General features: G+C 45.6%; 2 protein-coding genes and 1 pseudogene across 5 annotated transcripts; all 3 read left to right on the top strand.

Moving 5' to 3' along the window:
• The first annotated feature begins 5823 nt into the window (after positions 1–5823).
• On the top strand, positions 5824–9841 carry LOC136534267 (sugar transporter ERD6-like 5). 3 transcript variants are annotated; one of them, XM_066526721.1, is made up of 18 exons: positions 5824–6141; positions 6325–6387; positions 6478–6567; positions 6722–6781; positions 6906–6971; positions 7047–7112; positions 7194–7269; positions 7477–7541; positions 7953–8045; positions 8144–8224; positions 8305–8389; positions 8513–8559; positions 8642–8704; positions 8782–8841; positions 8930–8983; positions 9112–9171; positions 9271–9395; positions 9523–9660. In XM_066526721.1, the coding sequence occupies exons 1-17, from the start codon at positions 5968–5970 to the stop codon at positions 9391–9393; spliced, it is 1326 nt and encodes a 441-aa protein (XP_066382818.1). In that variant the 5' UTR covers positions 5824–5967; the 3' UTR covers positions 9394–9395; positions 9523–9660. The 3 variants fall into 3 exon arrangements, with proteins under 3 accessions (XP_066382818.1, XP_066382817.1, XP_066382819.1); XM_066526720.1 differs by having other exon boundaries at positions 5825–6141; positions 9271–9385; positions 9523–9841; XM_066526722.1 differs by lacking the exon at positions 5824–6141 and having other exon boundaries at positions 6345–6434; positions 9271–9385; positions 9523–9841.
• A 2810-nt stretch (positions 9842–12651) lies between these two features.
• On the top strand, positions 12652–15022 carry LOC136534268 (uncharacterized). 2 transcript variants are annotated; one of them, XM_066526725.1, is made up of 3 exons: positions 12652–14363; positions 14451–14502; positions 14645–15022. In XM_066526725.1, exons 1-3 carry the CDS (start codon positions 13829–13831, stop codon positions 14646–14648), a joined length of 591 nt encoding a protein of 196 aa, XP_066382822.1. In that variant the 5' UTR covers positions 12652–13828; the 3' UTR covers positions 14649–15022. The 2 variants fall into 2 exon arrangements, with proteins under 2 accessions (XP_066382822.1, XP_066382821.1); XM_066526724.1 differs by having other exon boundaries at positions 12660–14337.
• Positions 15023–20690: 5668 nt separating this feature from the next.
• LOC136534269 (GDSL esterase/lipase At1g33811-like) lies at positions 20691–22081 on the top strand (annotated as a pseudogene).
• The last annotated feature ends 4189 nt before the right edge of the window (positions 22082–26270 follow it).

Genomic DNA, 26270 nt, shown 5'->3' with positions numbered 1-26270 from the left:
TGCAGGAAATCCGCAAGTCCCCGCTTCCGAAGGCGTGGAGCAGAACCCTGAAGAGCTTCCGGAGTGCCCTGACCATCGTCCTACTTCCTTTCTGCGAGGCAAGCCCCGGAGCATTATAAGTCTCCCAGTAATTTACAAATGTTTACTTACGTATTTATGATTGATGCATTAGGTTATAAGAGTTGAATGAAACCACTTGATGCATGTACATTCCTTGTCCAGATATTAACCCTTTAACCGGTATAGGTCCAGGATCGAATTTATGCTTAGCCATGCTTAGACCGGTAGAAGTCGGGTGATGTCCTATCACCTGCGAGATATAGGTGGATACCGGAGCACGGTTGGCTATATCTGCTATCGTGGAACAGAACCATGTGGTAAAAGTAAATTGAGACCGGACGGGAGGTCGATAGGGAAACAACAAGGCATGGAGGTCTTGGGTGTGGACTTATCCCCGTCTGTGTCGATCAAGGACCGTACCGTTGTTGGAACTTCTGACAAGATTGAACGCATGCCTCTCACTTAGCTGGCCGGATAACTCGTTCCGACCGCGAAGCCGAGTAATTCAACTCAGGCCGGGAATCGTTCTGTTGTGCGCTCCTTCCGGGGAACGATCAGACTGAGCCCAAGGGCAGGCTTGGCCTGAGCATCCTGGCATCTGGTGTTCCAGATTGTGCGGCGCAGTACGAACCCGCGAAATGTGTACCGGAGTTGTACCAAAGGTGACCTAAGACTATCGTGGCTGATAGATCTGGGTTTGTGTTAGGAATAAATTCCCAGCTGGTTGAAATCGATTCGAATCGCCGTCTCTCCCGGATAGTGAGAAACTTGGCTAGCTCCAACATCGTAGTAACTGTGTTATGAAACATGATGGTTCAAATGAATATGGAACTACAATACTTGCTATGGTTACTATTGTATGATTCTAAATAATATACCACATGTTTGGCATAGGATAGTTGCTAACCTAGAAATGGATAGTTATAATTAACTTGAGAAAAGAATCACAACTGTACAATGGTTAATTGCCTTTTTCGCAAAATGTTGTCAAGTTACGCCCACTTATACAGCCGTGCATAATCCTTGGAGTCATTTTATTTCTGGTTCATGACGGGTAAGTCTAGCTGAGTACCTTCTCGTACTCAGGGTTTATTTTCCCATTGTTGCAGATGGCACTGTGTATCATGGTTATTGCAAGAGTTGCTTCTATCCCGCTGTGGATGAGGAGTAAGCCTTGGGCAGGCTTCCTTAGTAATTCCTATCCTTGCTTTTGTGGACCGTGATCTGGTTTGGCACTGTAGTAAATTATGTTGGAAAACCTTATCTCAAACTTATTTGCTTCCGCTTTCGTTTATCAAACTTGTTTTGTAATAACTTTTATTCGTACTCTGATGATGAAACGTATCTGTGAACTTTATGTAATATGTGGCATGTATGTTGAATCCTGTACGATCTTGGTTGTTGTAAATCGTTTATCGAGACCCGTCGTGGTACTCGACGGACTACCGGGTTTATATGGGTTCAAGTATGACAGTGCGACCGCTTGCGGATTGCCATTATACTTGTATTCTTATAAATTGGTCGGTTCTGCGACATCGACAACATGGTAAGCACTTATCTTCCTTCGCACTCATCAAAATGGAGGACCTGACCAGGTAAACGTGAGCCACATGACTAAGTAGAGTACACATCCTGGAACCCTCACCCTTGTAAAGCCAGCCCCTTCATCTATAAAAGGGGATGCGCTTCCTCCATCAAAGGACGGAAAAAATAGGACCGAACAATAGAACGCACTCACACACACATTCAAGCAGCTACGAAGCTCTTGACCACCTTTCAATCCTTCGATCAGAGACTTGGGATCAGTCCCTCTCTCGCCAGTTTGTATCCCTTACTACAAACCGTTCACGGTGCTAATAACACAAGCAGCAACAAACTGGACGTAGGGACGTTCCGCCCGAACCAGTATAAATCCTGTGTCCTTTAGCGCACCATCCGAGCCTAACGCGCATTACTATAAATTTACTTGCCGGTGCTTGTACAAAACACCGACAGATGTACAAGGGACGACAACACCAACAATGAAGTATGTAAGGGGCAATTTTTTGGTTCCCGGTCATGAGTTTAAAAATCTGACAACATATATGCGCCATTTATATGAATATTACATGGCTTAAGCAACAAAGACGAACAGCTTTGGTTTTGAGGTTATTATCTATTCGCCACATGTTTTCAATTATCCTAAAGAAGAGAAGTTCGATGTTGAGTGAGAGTGCTTGTTCCAGCTATACCAGAAACATGATCTCGATGTTCAACTGTTGACACTGTGGACTATGTAAGTACCCTACACGCATGATATTACAATTAACTACTCTCTCGAGACACAAATTGTTAACTTTTGAGCACTTCCCATGATTTTATGTAGGTGTATAGTAAAATTTTGTATTCTAAAAAGCAAATGGGATTACATAGGCTTCTTGGACCCCATGCGAGTCAATGAGAGGACATGTCTAGGCCTCTATGGATGTGATGTGGAAGACCTGAAACAGAGATTGATTGTTGTTTTCGACGAATTCACGATGAAGAAGAAAACCCACATACTTCTAGCCTACAACTGTGAGTATATGTTCTCGGCTTTTAATTTTATGCTTTTTTTTTGTTAAGATTATTTGATAATTAGAATTCTGTGATTGCAGCAACCATTTCGTCTTCATTTGTGTTAATCTTGCCAAAAATCTTCTCGAGGTGTGGGACTCGAAGAAAAACCCATTTTATCATCTGGATGCACTGGTGTCAGTGCTGCATTAGTAAGCGATCCTAATAACATATTATTTTCTAATCACACATATCCGCTTTCTAATGTTTCTTCTTTTAATGTTGCTCAGTGTCCGAAGAAGTCATATCGGTAGGAAGCCGGTCCTATTCAAGGTTGTCGAAATGGAGGGGAAGTACCTATCACAGCCGGCGGGAAACAATGAATACAGGTTTTATGTAATGTGGGCAATGCTTCGCTACATCGGCGGGAAATCGGAAGAATCTGATAAGTTGGTGTGTATAATCCCCATTTCATTTATGTCTGTTAATAATTCAATAAAATGATTTACTATTCCTCTTTGGATATCATCTTTTTTGAATGACAGTGTAAGAAATTTAAGCACGAGAGGCTGCTAGAGATGGAGATCGTCGCACTATAATCGGAGCTGACAAAATTCATTTTAGCCAAGATATTGGAAAAAGATGGAGTATTTTTTATTGCACAATCCGTGAAGTACAAGGACCAGTATGGCCCAGAGCGGCTTGTCAGCTTATTGTAAGAAGTTCGAGAATATTTCTTTTTTATTTTGAGAGATTGAGATCTAGATAAGAACATTTGAATTGTAACCGTAACATTTGTAATGTTTAATATTGATGGACCTATCGTCTACGTAGGGTATATAAAGCGAAACCCGATCCCACAAAAAAATATAAATTAAAATAAATTATAAAATAATAATATACGAACGGGCCATCACCGCCGGTTAGCAACAAATCGGCAGTGTTGTCGTAACCATCACTGCTGGTTAGAAACAAACCGACAGTGTTGGCTTGCCCAACACTACCGGATTGAACCATGAACCGACACTGATGATTAGGACAACACTGCCGGTTTGATCCATCAACCGATAGTGTAGGCTTCCTCAACACTGCTGGCTTGAGCCCAGAACCGACACTGATATTTACTACAACACTGCCGGTTTGATCCATGAACCGACACTGATATTTAAAAACGACACTGCCGGTTCGATCCACCAACCGACACTGATATTTATGACAACACTGCCGGTTTGATCCATGAACTGACAGTGTAGGCTTGCTCAACACTGCTGGCTTAAACCAAGAACCGACACTCTTGAAGCAACCATCACTGTCGGTTGAAACTACAAACCGGCAGTGTTGTTCAACTAGACACTGTCGGGTGGATCCAGCAACCGACACTGTTTTCTATAAATCAGTGTCGGTTTTTAAGGACCGATAGTGATGTCAACCCAACATCACTGCCGGTATGCCACTGTCGGTTCAAAATCTGTCGGTTCAAAATCTAGCAGTGAAGTGGGTTTTTAACAGGCAGTGATGTTCAGATCTGGGGCAGTGTCAGCCCCCTCTAGCTTTCTCCCCCCACTGTTACGGTTCCGTTGACTTCTTTTCCATAAAATTTACCTCCATATACTGATATATAGCTGATATGACATGATTGTCATGATACCATGGTGGCAATCTGTCGTGGTATTTTCGCTAGCAAAGATGGGAAGATTTTTGTTATAATGTCAAGAGCAATTTTAAAAGTCCCTCTAAATCCTTCCTAATTGATAGGAAAAACAAAGAGTTTTTAGTAAAAAAAACTCATATAACTTCTTTATTTAGATCGTTAAATATTAATATCCTGTGTCACAGATCTCTCGCTAGCGAAGATAGAGAACAAAATTATCTCTCTAGTATACCCAGGGATATAGAAAAGCTTTTTAAAAAATCAAAAGATATAAGAGTTGTTTTTTTTTTGCAATTAGATACAGAGAGTTGTTTTCGCTTCAACTTATCAGTTATGGTACAGTGTTTTTCTTCCATAACAAATCAGCGAATAGTACTTTTCAGCTTGGTTTTTCAGCGAAACGAAGGGTCAGTCTCCAAATTACGATTTAGAGAATAAGTTTAGAAAGAAGGGTTATTTTGATCGAAGCCATTACAATTTTCACGTTTTGGAGATTTGCCATTACAATTTATCTAATAGGAAATTTGCCATTATAATTGTTGAACTCGCTAATAATTGCCATTATAGACGAATCTGACGTCCTTGGGCCCACCCATAGGTGTCGTACCCTGATACCAAATTGCCCCTAGGGACAGAAGGATAAGGCCACCCCGGACATAGAGACCGATTCAGCGTGACGTACCCTACCAGCCTCGATTCGTTCTCGGCGGCAGCGGCTCTCCAAGCTGGCTGCACCACCGGCGCCTGCAACGACGACTGGGACACCAGCACTCGCATCCGCCAGTTGCGAACGCCGCGACGGCCTCCACAGCTATTGCCTGTCGCGCCACCGCAGTGATGGCCCACCCGCGACAGCTGGGCCCCCTCGCGACTGCCTCCGCAACGACCGCCCGCCGCGCCACCGCAGTGACGGACTGCCCGCGACCACTCGCCTGTCGCGACCGGCAGCCTGCGCCCACGCTAGTCTCCAAAGCCGTCGTCGGCGAGACATGAATCGAGGTTGTTGTTCTGGAAGCTGCGAATGCGTATCGCTGAAACGATGAATCGAGCGGATACGAATCGGGCCTTATCTTCTGTCCCCCGGGGCAATTTAGTCTATACGAGAATACAACATAGGCCCCGTTTGCTGGTCTGAAACTTGGCTGAAACTGGCTGAAAAATACTGTTTCGACTGAATTGTTGTGAGAGAAATACAGTGTTCCAGCTGAAAAAAAAACCGAACAAGCCGAATATGGGGTAAGCCGAACAGGGCCATAGATACATCACCTGCAACCTGTAGGTGGGCCCAAGGGCGCATACGTCCATAATGGTATTTGTCAACGAGTTCAACAATTATAATGATAAATTTTCTATTAGATGAATTGTAACGACGAATCCTAAAAACGTAAAAATTGTAATGGCTTCAGAACTCTCGGAGATGGTCTGATCCTGACGAAATGGCAAATCATGCGTGGTCCCATTTGCATTAAAATTATGGCGACTAAACTAGCCCGTAACCAATTAGCCTTTCGCTCCGATGAATGAACGAAATAAAAAAAAATGATAAAGAAAGGACAAGGGAAGAAAGAAACGGACAAGCGTCTGCACATGTCAGTGCTTCGGTCACTGGTGGACCCGACCGATCCACGCGAGCAGGTCGCCGGTCGTCCTCCTCAGCTCAGCCCGAAAAACAGCAGCCGAGGTAGTGACCGCCGACTGGGAGGAGAACCCAGGCCGGACCGATGGAGCAAGAGAATCAAGAAGCGCAGAAGCCTTTCCTGGTCACCGCGGCCGGGAGAAGCGGTGATGGCTGTAACTTAGCTGCGTCCGGCGCCGCCTCGTCGTCCTCTTCGATTGCGGTGGTGGTCGCCAGCACCGCCGTCGCCGTCGCCGGATCCTTCGAGTTCGGCATCTCGGTAATCAAGCCCTCCCTCTGTAGTGTCTGCTACAGCATGCTTCAAGTTTCCTGCCTGTGTGGAGTAGATAACCAAGCTAGAAGACAATTAAGACCCAAGAACTGGTGGTATATTCTGGCAAGTGGCAAATCGTCAGCACTTGCTTGCCCGGGCAAGTTAATTTCGAGTTCTTGCATCCTGCAGGTGGGCTACTCGTCGCCTTCTCAGCCTGGCATCATGCATGACCTCAACCTCTCCTTAGCAGAGGTACCCTCCTGTAAGGCTGTAAAAGATTTGACAGAAAAGGACACGAGGTCCTGCTCATCCGCAACTGACACAAATCTTGCTCATATGCAGTACTCTGTCTTTGGCTCGATACTAACCATTGGAGCAATGCTAGGAGCTATTGTCAGTGGTACCGTGGCAGACCGAGTTGGTCGAAGAAGTGTTAGTGCTAATCCATTTTTCCCTTTGAAAATAGTTCCCATAATGTGCACCTACGGCTACACAAGAAAGGAAATCACTTGTTCGCTTTCCACTGGGCAGTGAACATTGACTGGCATAATATCGCCTATTTTTTCTTGTTTGCTGCCACATGCAGGCAATGGCGATATCAGATCTTCTCTGCATTCTTGGATATCTCTTGATAACCTTTTCCCAGGTCTTCCCCTCTGTCTCTGTATTAGTGTATTTCTACATTAGTGGACCATCGACTTTTGAGAAATGATTTCTTCTGAGTTCACTTAATCAATCCTATAGTGCGATTTACGTGTATTCTCCCGTAGAATTTCTGGTGGCTTGACATTGGAAGGTTCTCAATTGGATGTGGAATTGGCCTTCTTTCATATGTGGTGATTACAATAACATATTCCATCTTGTTATCTTTTTCAAACGGATTTGGTCTGAATCTTGTAGCCTCTGAACAGGTTCCAGTCTATATATCAGAGATAACACCAAAGAATCTTAGAGGAGGATTCGCAACTGTAAACCAGGTACTGTGCCTGGTCAAGGGAGAGTTCATTGCTGGATGTTCAGAGCTTTATCTTAACAAAACAGCTTCCCTATTTATGCAGTTTATGATATGTTGTGGGGCATCACTTGCTTATGTTCTGGGAACTTTTATCACCTGGCGGACTTTGGCAACCATTGGTAAGAAAGTTTCTTGGGTGCATCATTCTGCCTTTCCTAAAATAAAACTAGAATAGATTCTAGGTGTGCATTAATGAGGAGCAGATATTGCACCAATTTTAGCTGACCCCTTTTTTCTTAACTATATCTACTTCCAAATTGATGCACAATGGTACCAAGAGATTCAATGCATGTCATTGTATACAGACTTTAACTTTCCTATTGTAGGAGTGGCACCATGTTTGCTGCAATTGGTTGGCCTTCTTGTGACTCCTGAGTCCCCAAGATGGCTGGTTAGTAGCTTTTTCAGAAGTATTAATACTTGATGATCTTTTTTTTTGTTACATAATCATCCAAGTTTAGAACACTTCCCTTATTAGAAGTTTAGAACTAAAGATGGCATTGACAAACTAAAATCATACGTTTCTTAACAATGTCGTGGAGATACACTCATGGGAACATCATACAAGGATCATAAGTAAGGGAGCAGATTTTGGAATTTTACATATAAATATTTAGCTTTTGGACTAAATTTTGAAGCAGTTATGAACTTATGATAAGATCTGCATCTGGACTAAACAATGAAAAAGGGTAAAACCATCTCTACTTCTGACCATATATCATTAGATATAACCCACAACTTCATAACTTTAACTTGGAAGTCAGAACAATGCCTGATGAAGATCATGTATGATGTATCTCAGGCTAGGTTTGGCCAGCCAGGTGAATTTGAGGCAGCATTACAGAAGCTAAGGGGAAAGGGAACTGATATCTCTGACGAAGCAACAGGAATCAAAGTATGGAGTGCTTGACAGCTTGAGAATAAAAAAATAAGCATTCAACTTAATCATGCATGAAAGAAACCTCTTGATAATTCTCTAATATTAATATTCAGGATTTTACTGAAAAGCTTCAGCAATTACCAGAGTCGAAGATGTTGGACCTGTTTCAGAAGGATTATATTCGTGCTGTTACAGTAAGCATCTTTAATATGCCTTTCTTCCTATTAGGACATGTTTCTGTTGTTGTTTCGTGATGGATCAGGTCTGCGTTCAGGTTGGAGTAGGGCTAATGGTCCTTCAACAGTTTGGGGGAGTGAATGCCATTTGCTTTTATGCCAGTGAAATATTTGTTTCAGCCGGTAATGAAGAATGACTTATTTCCTTAACTCGCATAAACTTATTTTGGTCCTGAGAAGAGATCTTTTACAATGGATCGCCCTTGAATAATATACTAGTTACTAAGTACTCATGCTACAAATCAGGTTTCTCATCAGGAAATACAGGAATGCTCGCTATGGTTGCTGTTCAGGTCTCTTCAACAAGACCCTAGTCTACTCATGCCATGTGCTTTTTACTGAATGTAGGTGTATAATTTGAGTTCTGATCTGCAGATTCCGATGACAGGACTAGGAGTACTTCTAATGGACAAAGCTGGACGGAGACCACTTTTGATGGTAAAGAAAAGATGTTCTCCTGATAATAATGAATGAATGGTAACCACAGTGATAATATGTACTCTACAATATTTCAGGTATCTGCAGCTGGAACATGCCTGGGTTGCCTACTAGTTGGTTTGTCATTCTTAGCTAAGGTCTGGTGTGATTTCATCCTGATAGGAAGGCCAACAACTTCGCATTCATCGGAACAATAAGTATTCATTTTTTTTCTTCGTGGAACAGGAACATCACTGGGGAAAGGACCTGAACTTAGTGCTGGCTTTGGCAGGCATTCTGGTACATTACTATTTATTGTCTATTTTCCTGTAATACCTTCAGAGAGGTCTCTCTCTCCCGCTCTTTCGCTTGCGTGCGCGCGCTCACACAAACTATTGTTCTGACGATTTTTATCATTTGCAAATCAGATTTTCGGTGGATCTTTTTCACTGGGTATGGGGGGAATACCGTGGGTTATAATGTCAGAGGTACCTTTCCTGCCATAAGTAAAGACAAAAGGATATTACTGTCCAAACCAAAATTTTGAGAACAGGCAGATTCAAAGTATACTTGAATTGGACATGCAGATCTTTCCCATAAACATGAAAGGAGCAGCAGGAAGCCTTGTGACACTGGTCAGCTGGCTTGGCTCATGGATCGTCTCGTACGCCTTCAACTTCCTCCTGGTGTGGAACTCATATGGTAACTGAAGGTGCACTTGGTCAGAGTGTAGCATACTAGCACCCGCATAAACATTGATGCCGGCAGTTTCATGACTCTGCAGCAACTTCTGAATTCTGATGATATATATATTTGTGTGTGGCTTGGACGGAATGCAGGCACATTCTTCATCTTTGCAAGCATCTGTGGGCTCACGGTCGTGTTTGTGGAGCGGCTGGTGCCAGAAACCAAAGGAAGAACCCTAGAGGAGATCCAAGCCTCCATGAACTCATCCTTAACGCCCCCCTTTCACGTATGATTTGCTTTCCTAGTTTACATAGCCAAAAACCTGGATGGGATGCTAGCATGTAAATAAAGATTCAGTGGTTATGTGGTTATTGTTTGTACACATACAAGTTTGTATATCATATATGTTTCTCAACAATATGCAGTGTAATAGATCATACATGTTTCTCTCTCTGTTCATTCTTTTCCATTTGTCTTGTGCTGCTTCTTTTCTTTTCCCAATAATATGCAGTGTAATCGGTATTTTTCTCAATAATATGCAGAGTAATACATGTTAGATTGATCTCTAATCCTAACTGGACCCAACGGCCCAGTTGGGCCTTTGATTCGCGCCCTGATCGGGGGCGCCCAGCCCACCATGGCTGGAGGGCCCCTATCACACTGCGCTATAAAAATAGGTGGGGCCGGCGGCTCTTATCCCGAGGTTGACCTGAGCCGAGCTCCCCGCCGACACCAAAACCCTAATCCGATCTAGAGGGCGCGCAGCCAGTGACGAGAAGCCACCAGCCGCGCCGCCACCGGACTCCACTGCCTTCACCGCCGGTCGCCACCGCGCATCACCGACGCTGTCTTCACCGACCGTCGCTGCCCTAGCGCAGACTACATCAACGAACGTGATGGCGTCCACTGAACCCACCCCTCTACGGTGTCAGGTTCAACACCTTCTCTGTTCCCTCTCTGTCTCTCTTGTTCTACATCTATGAGGATGAACTGCGTCCTTTATCCCGTATAGAATCACTCTACCGGCTAGATCTATGATCCTACAGCGTTAACAATGGTATCAGAGCCCTGTTTAGGTATAGATCTAGCTTAACAGTTTAGATCCGTTTGGATCTAAGAAAAGAACAGAGGTTCATCCGAACCCTAACCCGTCGGAGAACAAGAACAGTACCCTAACCCGTCGGGGAAGATAAATAGTGACTCCAGTGAGTCAAACCCTAACCCTAACTCGCGACGGGAAAGGGGAACAGCTAGCCAGATTCTATTGAGTAGATCTCAGTATGGGTACAAATAGAAAAGAAAAGAAATAAAATCAAATAAAAAAGATGAACCGAATCGAACGAATCAAATCGGGAAAAGAAACCCTAACCCTAACTTCGATCCCCATCCCAAATCGGTTGAATCCGAGCACCGACATAGAAGCAAATCCGAAGGGGAAGAAGAGGAAGGGGTGGCCTACCTCATCGCTGCGCAGCGCTACTGCTTCGTCGACGCGTGGGGAAAAGAATGCCGAGCCGCGAGCGCTGCTCGCCGGGCTCTGGCCAAAGAGGCACCGCGGCCAGGACGCTCGACGGCGGCGCGCTCACCCGCTCTCTGCTCGCTCTCGTCGCCGTTTCCCGCTCGTCTCGCTCGGTTGCCGCTGTCGCTGCGTTGAGGAGAGAGTCGAAGAGAGAGAAAGAGCAGAGCCGAATGATGCTAGGGTTTTCAAGGGAGCTGCTGTGGTCGGCGTTTTGATCCTACGACGCGCACGAACGGCCGTCGGATCGGCGCGGACGACCGAGATTGATCCGGCCGTTTTGTGGCCCAGGCGGGCGCGCGTGGCCGCGCGGCTTTATCGGCCCAGGCCCAGGTTGCGGCCTGGGTGCGGGCAGCGCGCGTGGAAGAGAGGCAGGCCGGGCCGAATGAACAGTGATGAATTGAAATAGTTTTTTTTCTTTTTCTAGTAAATGTTTATTTCCTAGAAAATAGATAAATGGCTTAAAGAAAATAGAAAAGAGAATTTTCATGTGGGTAAAATTCACAAAATAGAGATTATTTTTCCGTTGCGTATTTAAAGATGTTATTTTCATTATTAAATTCGAACCAACGGGAGAATTTAATTTTGAAATTGGATATGTTTTAATTGATTATAATATTATTATTATTCTGACTAATGTTGATTAATGGCAATATTATAATGAGTTTTTTGTCATGCATTAATTCTATTTCTGTTCAACGGTGATGTAGATTTAATGTATAAACAGTTGTATGTTTTAATTTTGACCAATGTTGGAATCAAAGCATACAATTGTTATCATTATTTATGTTCTCACACTATATGAATTGTGTTTTTAGGTGGATACAACTTGATGGGTTGTATCAAAGAGATCCCCACTCTCAAAGGTGATAACTATATGGAGTGGAAGAAAAAGATTGACCTGGCCTTCATCTTGGCTAAGGTGGACTAGGTAGTCACTTCACCGTGTCCCACAGAGCCTATGGCACCGGTGAGGGAGACAAACGAGGTTGATGCTGCTTGGGCAACAAAAGAGAGGGATTTTGCATCCCAAAGAATATCCTATGACCTTGAGCATAGGAAGTGGGTCACTGCCAACAAGAATTGTTTGGCTATAATAAAGAACACGATTGAGTCTGCAATTGTGGGCTCAATCCTAGAGTGTGACACCGTCACCGAGCATCTCGAAAGAATAAAGAGTCAGTTCACTGGCTCTTCAAAGACATATGCTGTCCAGCTGATAAAGCAGCTGGTGACAGAGAGGTACTCAGGTAATGATGCCATAAGAGAGCACATACTAAGGATGAACAATTTGGCATCTAAGCTAAAACCCATGGATCCGGCTCTCAAGGAAGAGTTCATTATCCATCTGATTTTGCTTCCTTGCCAAAAGAGTTTGACACTTTTGTTGTCAACTATAACATACAGCCCGAGAAATAAGACATAGAGAGGCTCATGGCTATGTATGTGCAAGAGGATGAGAGAATGAAAGCTGTCAATGGTGGCTCTATCAATTATCTGAAAGATAACAAGAAAAAAAATACTAATGCTAACTTCTACCTAAAGTCAAAGGAAAAGGGTGAAAGATCCTTGTGTGGTTTTGGTAATTGAGTGACAACCTAGGTGGACTAATTGTGTTTATGTGAGATACACAGGTAGTTAGTCCACAGGTATATGTGTGTGAGCAACATATGTCATGAAGGTAAAAATAGCTTAGAGATGTTGCAAAGCTCACACATGTGAAGATGAAGGAGCTCATTGCACATGAGACATGACATTGAGTCATGTGATCAAGGTGGAGAAGATTAAGACAAGACTTGGCTTGATGGACCGGTTGCAAGCGTGAAGGGCAAGTCGGAGGCTTTGGAGCGATGGACCGCGTGGCGGTGAAGCTTGAGCAAGACTTGGCGCCGATGGACGAAGGCAATGGTGAAAAGCAAGTGATGTCAAGATCGATGAACCAATATGATCACGTGATGATATGAAGTGGATCATATCATTGTTGATCATGTTGGTGCATGTGTTGCATCAACATTGGAGGAGATGGAATGGAATACGCAAGGCAAAGGTATAACCTAGGGCATTTTATTTCACCGGTCATAGGTGCGTAGAGAAGTTGATGACCGGGTTTAGGATAGATGGCTGTACTATCAAGATGGGCAAACTTGTTTGCATATCAGTCATCTAGTGCCACTCGAGTGATCTAACTTTGTATTGTCGCTAGGATTGAGTGGCGTGGCAAGTTGAGTGGCTAATCCTTTGAAAAATGATTGTGAAAAGCTAACACACATACACATGGTGGTGTACACTTAATGGTGTTGGCACATTTACAAAGGAGATGAAGTTGGAATTGATGTGGATCAACTCGGTGAAGAAACGGAGATGAGAAAGGTCCCACAGAGTGGACCGGACCCTGGTCACGCAGTGACCGGACGCTAAGGCTCAGCGTCCGGTCAGTAGTGGTAGTCAGCGTGCAGCGTCGGTCTGTCGACCGGACGCTGGCTCTGAAAGTGACCGGACTAAGTGACGGGAAGCCACTAGCTGCGCCGCCATCGGACTCCACTGCCTTCACCGCCGATCGCCACCGCGCATCACCGACGCCGTCTTCACCGACCGTCGCTGCCCTAGCGCAGACTACATCAACGAACGCGATGGCGTCCACTGAACCCACACTCTGCGGTGTCAGGTTCAACACCTTCTCTGTTCCCTCTCTGTCTTTCTTGTTCTACATCTATTAGGATGAACTGCGTCCTTTATCCCATATAAAATCACTCTACCGGCTAGATCAATGATCCTAGTGATCCTACCGCGTTAACAATACAAGTTTGTATGAGACACTGAGTGTGGCCCCTACCAACAAATATTAACGGCCTTGTGACAAGTAGCAACGGCCAACGGGAAGAGATAAGGCTGTTGGCACCAACAGAGGCTGGCGTGCGCCGTGCAGCGTGCACGCTTGGACGATGCCGCTCCAGCATGGCCCTCGAGTGGGAGTGGCAGCAGCCGCCGGTGCTGCTCGTGCCCGCAGTCTCCCCGGCCGACCTACTAGCCTCCCGTGCCGCGGCAGCAGGACCAGGACGAGGGTGCTGGTTCTAGTAGCCGCAACGACAAGAGAAGGGGCGAAGACGGCGGCGTCGGCGGCGGACGTGGTGAGGGAGTTCTACGACGGCGTGAACCGGCGGGACCTGGCGGCGGTGGAGCCGCTCATCGCGGAGGGCTGCGTGTACGAGGACCTGGTGTTCCCGCGGCCCTTCGTGGGGCGGGAGCGGATCATCGGCTTCTTCGGCGAGTTCATGGGGACCATCAGCCCCGACCTACAGTTCGTCATCGACGACATCTCCACCGACGACTCCGCCGCCGTCGGGGTCACCTGGCACCTTGAGTGGAGGGGGAGGCCGTTTCCGTTCAGCAGGGGATGCAGCTTCTACCGCTTGCTCGCCTCGGAGTCGGAGCAGCGGCCGCTGCAGATTGTGTACGAACAACAGCTTCATCTATCTGGTCTCCTCTCATTTTGCAGTACTGAATTGTTCACTCACCCAACTTCTAGATTCAAATCCATATTGACATGGTGGATTCATCGATCAGGTATGGCCGAGACTGCGTGGAGCCTGCCGCCAAGCCCGGGGATTTGGCACTGGTACGTAAAACTCGGGCATTGACTGTTCTTACGCACATGTTTGACAGTTTGCGGCAGCAATTCTGCAATTGCATCATCGCTCAGCTTGTGTATTCAGTACTACGTATCATGGTGGCGCTAGGCATGAAAGTTTTCGTTGCAGGTAATCATCAGGGGAGTGACATGGATCCTTGAACGATTTCCGAGCCTTGCAAGCAGGCTCTGATGACCTTGTGAACACGACGCGAAGGCGCCGACCTAGCTACAGGCTACGCTACGCAGCTTGCTCGAAAGTCAGTGAGAGCAAGCGTGTGTAGTGTTGAGTTGCCCTCAGTTCCAAATTATATAAGACGTGTTGGTTTTTCTACATACGTTATTTTAGCTGGGTATCTAGACATACCGTATAACTAAGTGCATAGAAAAAGCTAAGTTAAATCATCTTGTAATTTTGGATGGAGTAATATTTATAGATTATATAGATGTCAGGGTTCCACTATCATTTGTATTTTTTTATAAAAAAAATGGCTATTGACTCCTCCAACTTGTGAGCAGTGACGGACCTAGGTTTTTACCTCTGAGTATGCGCAGCAAAAAAAAAATCTTATGCAATTCGATGAAAATTTTCTTTTTTATTTTTTTTACATTAAAAATTTCTACCTATCTCTATGACTGGCGGACCCCAGGGTATGCGGTGGCCCATCCTGCATACCGTGTGGATCCGTCCCTGTGAGCAATGTTGAATAATGGATAGATCATATACGAGCATCTCCGAGAGATCCCTTAAAAGTTAACCCTTAAAATTTATTATTGGAGGCCCTCTTAAATCAATTATACCCTAAAATCAGTTTCGTCCATAGCAGCTCCCTAATATTTCCACCCCCAATAGTGACACGTCATTAGTTAGTTGGATCTTGGGACCTTTTCCGTCCGCTCGTTCCTTTCTGTTGGTATATACGGTCATCCTATTCGCTTGTTGGTTCCAGTCAGATTTATTCAACCAGCCAATAGTATTTTTTTCTCACAAAAAACCAGCACCAGTCAGTCCAAACCAACACCAGCACCCACCAACGAACAAGGTGGATGACTTCAGGCCTGCAAGCAACACACGTACATGGGCAGGCTGGTCTCCAGAATGCTAGCGCACCTCCTCTTGTCGAATAGTACACGGAGGCAGGCATCAAGCAAGCAGCCAGAGAGGGAGACGAACAGGGACAGGGATAGACAATGAATGTCTATTCGCTTGGTCGTAAACGATCATAAACTATAAATCAAAATAGTATTTTCTCTTACACCAAACTAACCAACAATAATAATCCACGATCGTTTCGACCGAAACGAACAGACCGATAACGGTGGCTGAGAAGGCAGTACTATAACTGGTACCATCAGCAGCATCAGAGAAAAGCAGTAGTACCAGCAGCACTATTGGGGGCGTGCCTTCCTTCTGGAGAGACACGGGGTGTACGCTCGTTTTTCCAGAGCGACTAAATATTAGGAGAAGTCGTGGATGTCGGACCCATGTTTTACAGCTAATCACGCAAATATTAATTTTGGAGGTGTTATTAGCCTTCTCTTGGAGATGCTCTAACGGGTTAAAACGGATGGAATAAATCACATTCCATTTTCTACTTTTGTTCCACTCGCTTATGCATTTACGTAAAAGAATGAGAACAGGACGGGAACGGGATAGTGGATTTTTGGTCTGTTTTTGCGGCATTCTGTTTTTTTCCGGCATAAATAAAAAAAAAACTCGACCGAGGGGTTAAGACTACCCCGCATCATTACAAATAAGAAGAAAGACCTTCTCACCTGACCGAGAAAACCCCCAAACCTCCGCCCCCACCCTTACACAGTGGCTTTCCATCGCCTAAGTGAGAATTAGGCCGGTGCTCCCCAGTGCTTTGGTTATGAGGACGGACGAAGAGATTTTTTTTAACCTCAATCTGAAATTCGCTCCCACGAGAAGTCAAATTCAGGACCTGAGGAGTGCCGCTGGGTCACCTAACCGTTTAAGCTAGGCGCCCTTTGGCTTTCTGGCATAAATCCGTATTCCGTTTTCAGTCTATACAAATATACCTAACAATGACATGTCATTGTGCTATGTTAATACACCTAATAATCACTAATTATGCATGTTAACACATAAACACAAATGGCATGCTAGTGAATATTAGATCGAATCACTTTATACGTGTATATTGTTGTTTGACTTCTTACCTACGCACTTGAGAACACTAAATCATGGGATTCTAACTTATTTTTTCGGTGTATTTGTCCATTTTCATATGTTCGTATAACTTGATTCTTTTTTCGATCTCGATTTTGTTGAACATGATTCTATTATTCTATTGAGGAGAAGAGATTTCCCACCAATCTACATCAATTTTCATCCGTATCTAGGTTGCATCGATCATTTGTATTTTTTTTCCCCAAAAAATGGGTCTTAGCTTGACTACTCCAGCTTGTGAGTGAACAGACGGTGTTAGCTTTGATTACTCCGGCTTGTGTGAGCGAACAGACCAAAAAGATTATCTTGTTAGCTAGACAGACTAAAAAGGATAGACAACGCAGCTTGTGAGTGGACAGACAAAAATTCAAAAATAAATTTAGGAAAATAATAATAATAAAAAAGATGTAAGTGGACAGACAAAAAAAATAGCAAAATAATAAAAATTGCTCCCGGCGGGGCTCCAACCCGCGACCTTCGGCGCCACGTTCTGACCAACTAAATTACGGGAGCTGACCATATTAAATATTTACTGCACATTTATTATAAGAAAGATTTAATTTCATATACAATCTCAAGGATGCGAACGGGTGGGATAAAATGCGGGTAAAGCATTTACCCACTCATGAGCGTACCCGCCGGTAATATTTTGTACCTGTGCCCGGCTGGTATCAAGTAGCCTTCGGTATATTCAAGACAGATCAAATAATAAAATTACAATGATATGAAATAATAAATTTATAGTTAAATGACACGCAAATATGTCAAATTCACTTACATAGTGTTTACTAGGACAATAGACAATAGCTCATAAGCCACCATACATCATAAATTCATAATTCAGCCATGCTCATCCAAATAACACAAAACAACTTACATACAAGTTATAGCTCACATAATCATTTTATTTAGCCATCCATAAAAAAATATCATCTTTATAGTTCGACATGTTATGCACATGCTACAAATTACATATTAAATGAGCTAGTCAACGTGATATGCATATAACATAGGTTACATATATTCATATATATTCTTAAAATTACATGTACCTATAAGGTATCCGTGGGTAAATTTGGTACTCGCATCTTTGTGCGTACCCAACCCTCATGTACCGCGGGTAAGTTTTCATGTCTGTACCCACACCTATCGCGTATGAAACCCATGAGTACCCACACCTATCGGGTGCGAAATCTACGGGTACGAGTGGCATCCTAATCTCTACACCTTCTATTGGCAGTAATATATACTCTATACCTAGCTGGATTTTTTAGAGGTGAGAATTACATGATACAATTTCCATCTATAATTCAAATTGACTACCTGATACTCTCTCTATCCTAAAATACAGGTACTTTGGAATTCAATAAACCAAACCTAAACTAACCTAATTAGAAGCCATAAAATTTTCATTTTAATGTTATTAACTAAAGGCTCCAAATTAAGGAACCTTCATGTTCATCCTCACATTTCACAATAATAAAAAAATATTTGACCTTTAATTTGGTACACTCTAATCATTAGTACTAGTAATCAACATTATATCTATTCCGATTTATAAAAAATACCCACAACTGCTATTCCGAAGAATACATAAAGTAAACATTTACATTTTTCATAATTACCCACCTTTGTTATTTTGAAGAGAATCTAAAACAACCCTAAATTTGTATCTAAATTATTAATGATCCACCTCTGTCACTAGAAAAGGTAATTTAAAATAGCCTCTTAATTTTTGTTTGGAAAAAGTCTACTTAACCCTCCACCTTTCATACTTGGTCTACTTCACCCCCAACTATGAAACCGTCTGTTTTACCCCACTGAACTTTCTAAAACCATCTATTTTACCTCCTGGACGGTTTTTAGCGGCGGGCTACTACAGTAACAGTGGGGTTGATGCAGTAACAGTGGATTGCTACAGTGTCAGTGGGTTTGAATTTCCTTTTCTTTATTTATTTTCGGTGAATTTTTGAAAAATCATAGAAAAATCATAAAATGAAAAATCTAATTTTATTGGACTCCACATGAGTAGATCTACACAGTGAATATATAATACGGTATGCTTTAGTACAATTTTTTTTTGTAGCTTTAGATTAATTGGAAAATCTAATTTTGTCTATAATTAATTAGAATTTATCTATAACTAAGTTATACATAGTCCAATGAGTACGAAATTTTTACTATAGTTCAAGCATACAATAATTAGCGTACCATAAAAATTTCACCACAATTGGACCATAGAAGCTACAGCTATGAATTATTCCAATTAATTACAGACAAAATTGGATTTTTCAATTAATCTAAAGCTACAAAAAAAATTTGTACTAAAGCATACCGTATTATATATTCACTGTGTAGATCTACTCATGTGGAGTCCAATAAAATTAGATTTTTTATTTTATGATTTTTCTATTATTTACTATGATTTTTCAAAAATTCACCGAAAAAAAAGGAAATTCAAACCCACCGGCGCTGTAGACTTTTTCCATTTTTGTTTATAATTTCTGCCTCTGTTATTTTGAAATATAATGCAAAGTAACCCCTACATTACTCACATACATATGTCATTATTAAAGACAGTATAGAGAGAAATACAATGATTTATGACATCAAATTAGTATACTAGAAAATGTAATTAATGAAGAATCTAACGACACTTATTTGTTATCATAAATATTATTATTTTATTATATAAATATGGTCAGATTGAGATACTTTGACTCTCCGAGAAAGTTGCAATGACTTATAACTTGACACGGAGAGTACCATGTACTGTATGACTTTTCTCTTGTTATTATAAAAATATGCTTACCATTTCCGAACGACGGGAGCACCGATTCCCATTCAAATCAGCATTTTGCAACACCAACCAACTCTACTCTACGTAGGCACAGACAAATGTAATGGAGACAAAAGCAAGCAACGGCATTGGTGGAGCCAGGTCCGAATTACCGATATCGTGCACAGTACACGGGCACACGGCTCACCTGAGACCTGACCACACTACATTAAAGATGGCAACGGGCCTCGATACCTGATATCTGACGGGTATTTGATCCATTAGGGAATGGGGATAAGATCATATCTTTATCTGCGGGCATCTAAATGGGCAAGAATCTATCCTCGACGGGTATAGCGGGTACGAGAACGTTCCCTGTTTACCCGTCCCCGTTACCCGTTGGGGACCCGACTATTTGAGTTGTCATGCGAGTATTAGGCCCAAAAAAACTCAACATAGGTATTTTGGTCCAAATCTGAACAATCATATATATAGTTTGTGTGTTCTAAGAACCCTAGTTTAATTTTTCCTCACTATCTCCGCCAGCAGCACAAGCACGCCTGCCTCACGAGCGCTCATGCCCCTCGCTTCCTCAGTCCGGTCTCTCTGCCACCTTTGCTCGTCCTCCTCGCAACCTCGCTCCTTCTCTCCGACACTTATACCCGGGTGAAGAAGAAACGTCTCCGATTGCAAAGCTGCGACCCCAAGTGTCCTTGTTTATCGAGTATGTAGTACCCGTCGGGTATCTGTTACCCGACCGATGTCCGACGGATACGGGGATGGACAATAATCTATATCCGAGACAGTTAACGAGGACGGAGACGGGATGAATTCTTCGTAGCGGGAAAGAGAACGTTCCGGCAATACCCGACGGGTACATCCGGTTGCCATGGTTACACTGCATCCATCCAAGCAAGTTACTACTCCTACAAACTTACTGCTACTACGCATGAATCCGTGAGCCGTTAACCACCACCGGTATCGCGTCCAATGCAACAAGCAAAGCTACTGCTGTAAACCATTCGGTCCATTCCGTGTGACAAAGCGCGATCCGATCCATCCATCAGCATTTTCATCGGTTCAACTTCCAACCCACCCGCCTAGCTAGCTAGCTGTTGGGAGTAGTAACTCTCTAGCGATCGAGGCAACTATAAATATTCGCGATCGACCGCGATGAGAGCATGCACATGTAGCAGTCGACGATCGAGGTTCAGAGGTTTCACTGGGCGCCGGAGAGGAGATGGACGACTACGGGAGGCTGGCGCTCGCCGTGGCGGTGGTGGCAGCGGTGGCGGGCACGAGCGGCGGCGCGGCGGCGTGGGGCTGGCAGCAGCCGCTGGCGCCGTGCATGTTCATCTTCGGGGACTCGCTGGTGGACAACGGCAACAACAACGACATCCTGAGCCTGGCGCGGGCCAACTACCGCCCCTACGGCATCGACTTCCACGAGGGCCCGCCGGGGCGCTTCACCAACGGCCGCACCATGGTCGACTTCCTCTCCGACATGCTCCGCCTCCGCCCGCCGCTCCTCCCGCCCTAGGCCACGGCCAGGCCGGAGGACCTCCCCCGCGGCGTCAACTTCGCGTCGGGGGCATCCGGCATCCTGCCCGAGACAGGAAACAACCTGGTCAGTGCATGGCTCAGTGCCCGTTCCGTGTGGTGCACACGAGCTGTCCTGTATATAGCTGATCAAGAGCTTGCTGCTTGTGGCAATAAAGGCAGGGCGGGCACTACCCGTTGTCGGAGCAGGTGGACCACTTCCGCGCGGCGGTGAGCGACATGGGGAACACGTCAGAGTTCCACGGCAACGCCACGAAGGTGGCGGCCCACCTGGGCCGCTGCATCTTCTTCGTCGGCACGGGCAGCAACGACTACCTCAACAACTACTTCATGCCGGACTACTACGACACCGCGCGGAGGTACAGCCCGCGCGACTACGCCGCGCTCCTCCTCCAGGGCTACTCCGCCCAGCTCAACCAGCTGTACGGCCTCGGCGCCCGCAAGTTCGTCGTCGCCGGCATCGGCCTTATCGGGTGCATCCCTTACGAGCTCGCTAGGATGAACGACGACAACCGACCGCCGTCTGGGCCTAGTAATCAGTCCGCCGTTGCTATCGAAGACATCGGCATCGGCGGCGGCATCGGCATCGGCATCGGCATCGGCATCGGCGGCGGTAGAGGTGGTGGCAACGGCAACGGCAATACAAACCCAGCGCCTGACGCCGCCGGCGGCTGCAACGAGACGATCAACAGCGCGATCGACATCTACAACAAGGGCCTTCTGGCTCTGGTGAAGCGCTTCAACAACCGCGGCGGCGCGCAGCAGCTGCGCGGGGCCAAGTTCATCTTCCTCGACACCGTGCAGAGCGGCAAGGACCTGACGGCGAACGCCGCCGCGCACGGGTTCACGGTGCTCGACCGCGGCTGCTGCGGCGTGGGCAGGAACAATGGGCAGATCACGTGCCTGCCCCTGCCACTCTCAGCCTCTCAGGGAAGGCTTTCAATCATCATTATATTGCTAGTAATTTGCGCGCCCATGCCGCCATGCGCGAGTGATAACTTTGCGACTTTATTTGACAAATGAAATAATCTTTACATACACATGACAGAATGGATATGACTTCATATTAGGTGACATCACATTATATTGGCCCTGTTCTGCAGTACTACTTCAGCAGTACTTTTACGAACGAATAATGTTTTTCTCCCACAATAAATCAGCATAAACCGAAATACTTATTGGTTCATGAACAGAAACCCAAACCGCTCTGATGACAGATACAGCATCAGTGCTATTTGTGTAATGACTAAGCCCGAGTAGGCCCTTCAACTGCTGCAGTCCAATAACAATGGAAGCTCCTCCGATGAATCCAGTGATTGCAGAAAGAGAATCAACAAGGAAGCCCAATCTCAAAAAGGATCGATGCAAAAGACTAATTAGTGAAAGCAAGGAAAGTAGGCTCATTGTAATCACAAGACTACAAAGGCTCTACCTGAACAGACCAAATGCAGACTCGAAGATACCAGTAAAGAATGTCACAGTGAAAACTGTTTTTCCGATAGGAAGCCGGATCTATGTTCGGGTCAGCTATCTTTTGAGCCACTGATGAAAGCAAGAGCGACACGATGGCAATCGGTCCAATGGCTATCTCCCTAGAGGTCCCCATTACAGCATACACAAGAGGTGGCACAACACTTGAATCTTACCACAAAAGTGCAATGGATTAATTGGTATTGACAGCAGCAGTTTCTGAAAAAAAACAGAGTGTTGGAAGAAGGAACAATGGTTTCAGTTAATGCAGATGGTGGTAACTCTTGCAGCATTGAGTGTAACATCAAATTTTTAAGGGTTAAATGCAGGAGAATAATTAATATGAGAGCCTTCGATAATCCTATACAGGGAAAGATTTTCCCTGAGATACCTTCAGAGAGCTAACCATTTATCTAAGCCTGTGGCTGTTCAGTCCATCCTAAATATTTGAGAGATCACCCTGTACAGAAAAGACAAGGTTTCACAGAGTGGATCGGACGCTAGCCACAACTGTACCAGCGCGTCCGGTCAGTGGAAGCTGTGAAGGCGTCGGCGTCGGTCTTCGACCGGATGCTATGACCAGACGTTGATGGGGTGCGTCCGGTCCTGCTGACGTGGCAGCGCACAGAGAAGACAGTGAGTGACCGGACGTTGGGTGAGTCCGGTCAGGCTTGACCGGATGCGTCCGGTCGCGAGTGGAGGCTTACTGGAAATGACCGAATGCTGGGATTCTACGTCCGGTCATGATCCAACCGACGCGTCCGGTTGCTACTGGAACCTTACTAGAAGTGACCGGACGCTGGAGTCCGACGTCTGGTCGTGGCACTGTGCTACGTCTGGTCATCACTTGACTGTTGGGATCGGGCGCTCAGTATTGAAAGAGAGGGATGACGTGGCAGCCATCCATTGACCGGACGCTGGCAGGGTGCGTCCGGTCGATATGATCGGAGCGTCCGGTCACCCCGTGTTGTGTCTAGTGAAGGAGTACAACGGCTCTATTTCATGAGGGCTTCTATTTATGCCCCATGGCCGGCTCTTGCTCATTCTCTTGGCCATTTGCATTGACATAGCAGCCTTATGAGCTTAGCCAAAACCCCCCCACTCATCTCCATCATAGATTCAACATCTTTGTGAGATTGGGAGTGAATCCAAGTGCATTGCTTGAGTGTTTGCATCTAGAGGCACTTGGTGTTTGTGTTTCGCTGTGGGATTCGCTTGTTACTCTTAGTGGTTGCCACCACCTAGACGGCTTGAAGCAGCGAGGATCGTCGAGCGGAGGTTGGTGATTCTCTTCGGCTCCGATCGTGGTGATTGTGAGGGGTTCTTGACCTTTCCCCAGTAGAGAGCCAAAAGATACTCTAGTAAATTGCTTGTGGCTTGTGTGATCCTCATCTTGTGTTGGTTGTGCGGCACCCTATTGAGGTTTAGTGTGTGATGTCAATTAGCGCGTGAACCTCCAAGTGAGTGAATCGCCATAACGAGGACTAGCTTGCCGACAAGCAAGTGAACCTCGGTAAAAAATCATTGTGTCATCATTTGATTCCGAGGTGATTGGTCTTCATTGGTATTCATTCTTGTGATTGATTGGTTCATTTTTCGACTCGGCAGTATAATCATCTTGCTCTCTCTCTCTTTATATTACCGCAAACTAGTTGTCAAGCTCTTTAGTGTAGCTAGTCGTGAGAGCTTGTTAGTTTGGTTAGTGTGGCTCTTTAGTTATCCTTTGAGAGCACACTAACTTAGTGTAGTGACATAACCATTATTTGGATAGATACTATATAAACTAGAATTGTGGTAGGTGGCTTGCATTTTTAGTAGGCTAGCGCAACACTCGCTTCACCTCATATTTGTCTAACCAGTTTGCTAAGTATTATTGTAGAAATTTTTATAGGCTATTCACCCCCCTCTAGCCATTAGGACCTTTCATTATCCTGCAATCAACCCAATAATTGAGCCAACAGCTCTATTATTTGGGGGTGTCTATAAATACTATTTAGCCAGCTCTAGCTCATACTCTTGGCCATTTGCATTGACATAGCAACCTTGTGAGCTTAGCCAAAGCCCTCCCACTCGTCTCCATTATTGATTCATCATCTTTGTGAGATTGGGGGAGAATCCAAGTGCATTGCTTGAGTGTTTGCATCTAGAGGCACTTGGTGTTTGTGTTTCGCTGTGGGATTCACTTGTTGCTCTTGGTGGTTGCCACCACCTAGATGGCTTGGAGCAGCGGAGGAGGATTAGCACAAGTTGATGATTGTTCGTGGCCATCTCCGGTGATTGTGAGGAAATTTGTACCTTACCCGGCGAAGCTCCAAAAGGTAACCCTAGTGGATTGCTCGTGTCATTGAGTTACCTCACTTGTGGGTAGGTTCTTGTGGTGTCCAATTGTGTGGACGAGGTTTGTGCAACACCGCTTAGCCGCCAAACCACCAAGTGTTGGTCAACACAACGGGGACGTAGCGTGTTGGCAAGCACGTGAACCTCGGAAGAAAATTGGTTATCTCTTGCCCTTTGGTATTCTCCCTATGATTGATTTAATGTTCATCTTGTGATTGGTTCACTCCTCTACATGGCAGTATAATCATCCTACTCACTCATTTATATTCTTGCAAACTAGTTGTAGCAAGCTCTTTAGTGTAGTTAGAATTGAGAGCTTACTTTGTTGTTTTGAGTTCATCTAGTGGAGCTCTTTAGTGTAGCAAGTGTGAGAGCTCTTAGTGAGTAGTGGCTTAGCAAATTGAGTGTCTAGTGATCATAGTGTCGGGTACCTTAGAACGGGGTACCCCGAGTGAACAATCAAAGGGGTCACTTAAGTCCCATAAAAAAACAAAGCTGGAAGGTAAGCCGTGGGCCCTGCACCCGCCACATCCGAGCCCACCAGGCCCTCCGCCTTGCCTCGAGCCTCGCGTAGGAGGTCTCGGCATCTTGACGCAATCTCTGCCTCGCGCGAGGCTCTCCACGGAAGGCCTCGGCAGGGAACACGATCTTCGCTTCACGCGAGGCTCTCCACGGAAGGCCTCGGCAGGGGGTGCCTTCTCCGTATCGCGCGAGGCTTCTCACGAAAGGCCTCGGCAAGGAGTCTGATCTTCGTCCTACATGAGGCTCCGATCTCCGTCCCGCGCGAGGCTCCGCTCTCCGTCTCGCGCGAGGCCTCATTCCCCGTATCGCGCGAGATCAGCTTATCCATAGTCCGTCGCCCCCGCCTCGGCCGGTCTTCCCGACAGCATGTCATGTCTCATTAATACTTCAACCACTCCCGTAATCTCAGCCGGATGATGGCTCGACGCCATAGAATGGCCGACGGGACCTGAGGTCGCATCAACGCCATACCGGCTGGGACAGGGCACGACGGGGATTACCGGCCACTGTGTTCTGGCGCTGTGCCCACGATCAGCGCCCACACTGCACTGTGCCCCGCGATCCCCGCCTCGAAAACAACGCAACATGGACAACTTGGCCCAGGTTATCATCACCTCCAAGCCGGCGCATCAGATCAGCCGCCCACTCGAGGCCTCGGCACTGTACACCTAGGTCTCGGCTATCTTGGGGTTCATGCCCGCTGAGACCCCCCCACTGCGGTGCGGCCTCGGCGCTGATCAAGCCTTGGCCTCACGCACAGTCCGTCCATAGTGGTTTGCACGTCCACCGCCGCACCCACTCCGAGGCAGTCCTAGGGCTCCCATGACGCACAGGATCGGATGGGACTAGCACGCCACCCCAGTGCTCCAAGGACGGACCACTCCGACGGCCACG

Source organism: Miscanthus floridulus, unplaced genomic scaffold (assembly GCF_019320115.1).
Source record: "Miscanthus floridulus cultivar M001 unplaced genomic scaffold, ASM1932011v1 os_1721, whole genome shotgun sequence".
NCBI lineage: Eukaryota > Viridiplantae > Streptophyta > Magnoliopsida > Poales > Poaceae > Miscanthus > Miscanthus floridulus.
Note: the sequence above shows the minus strand (reverse complement) of the source record. Positions and strands in the feature narration are given on the sequence as shown.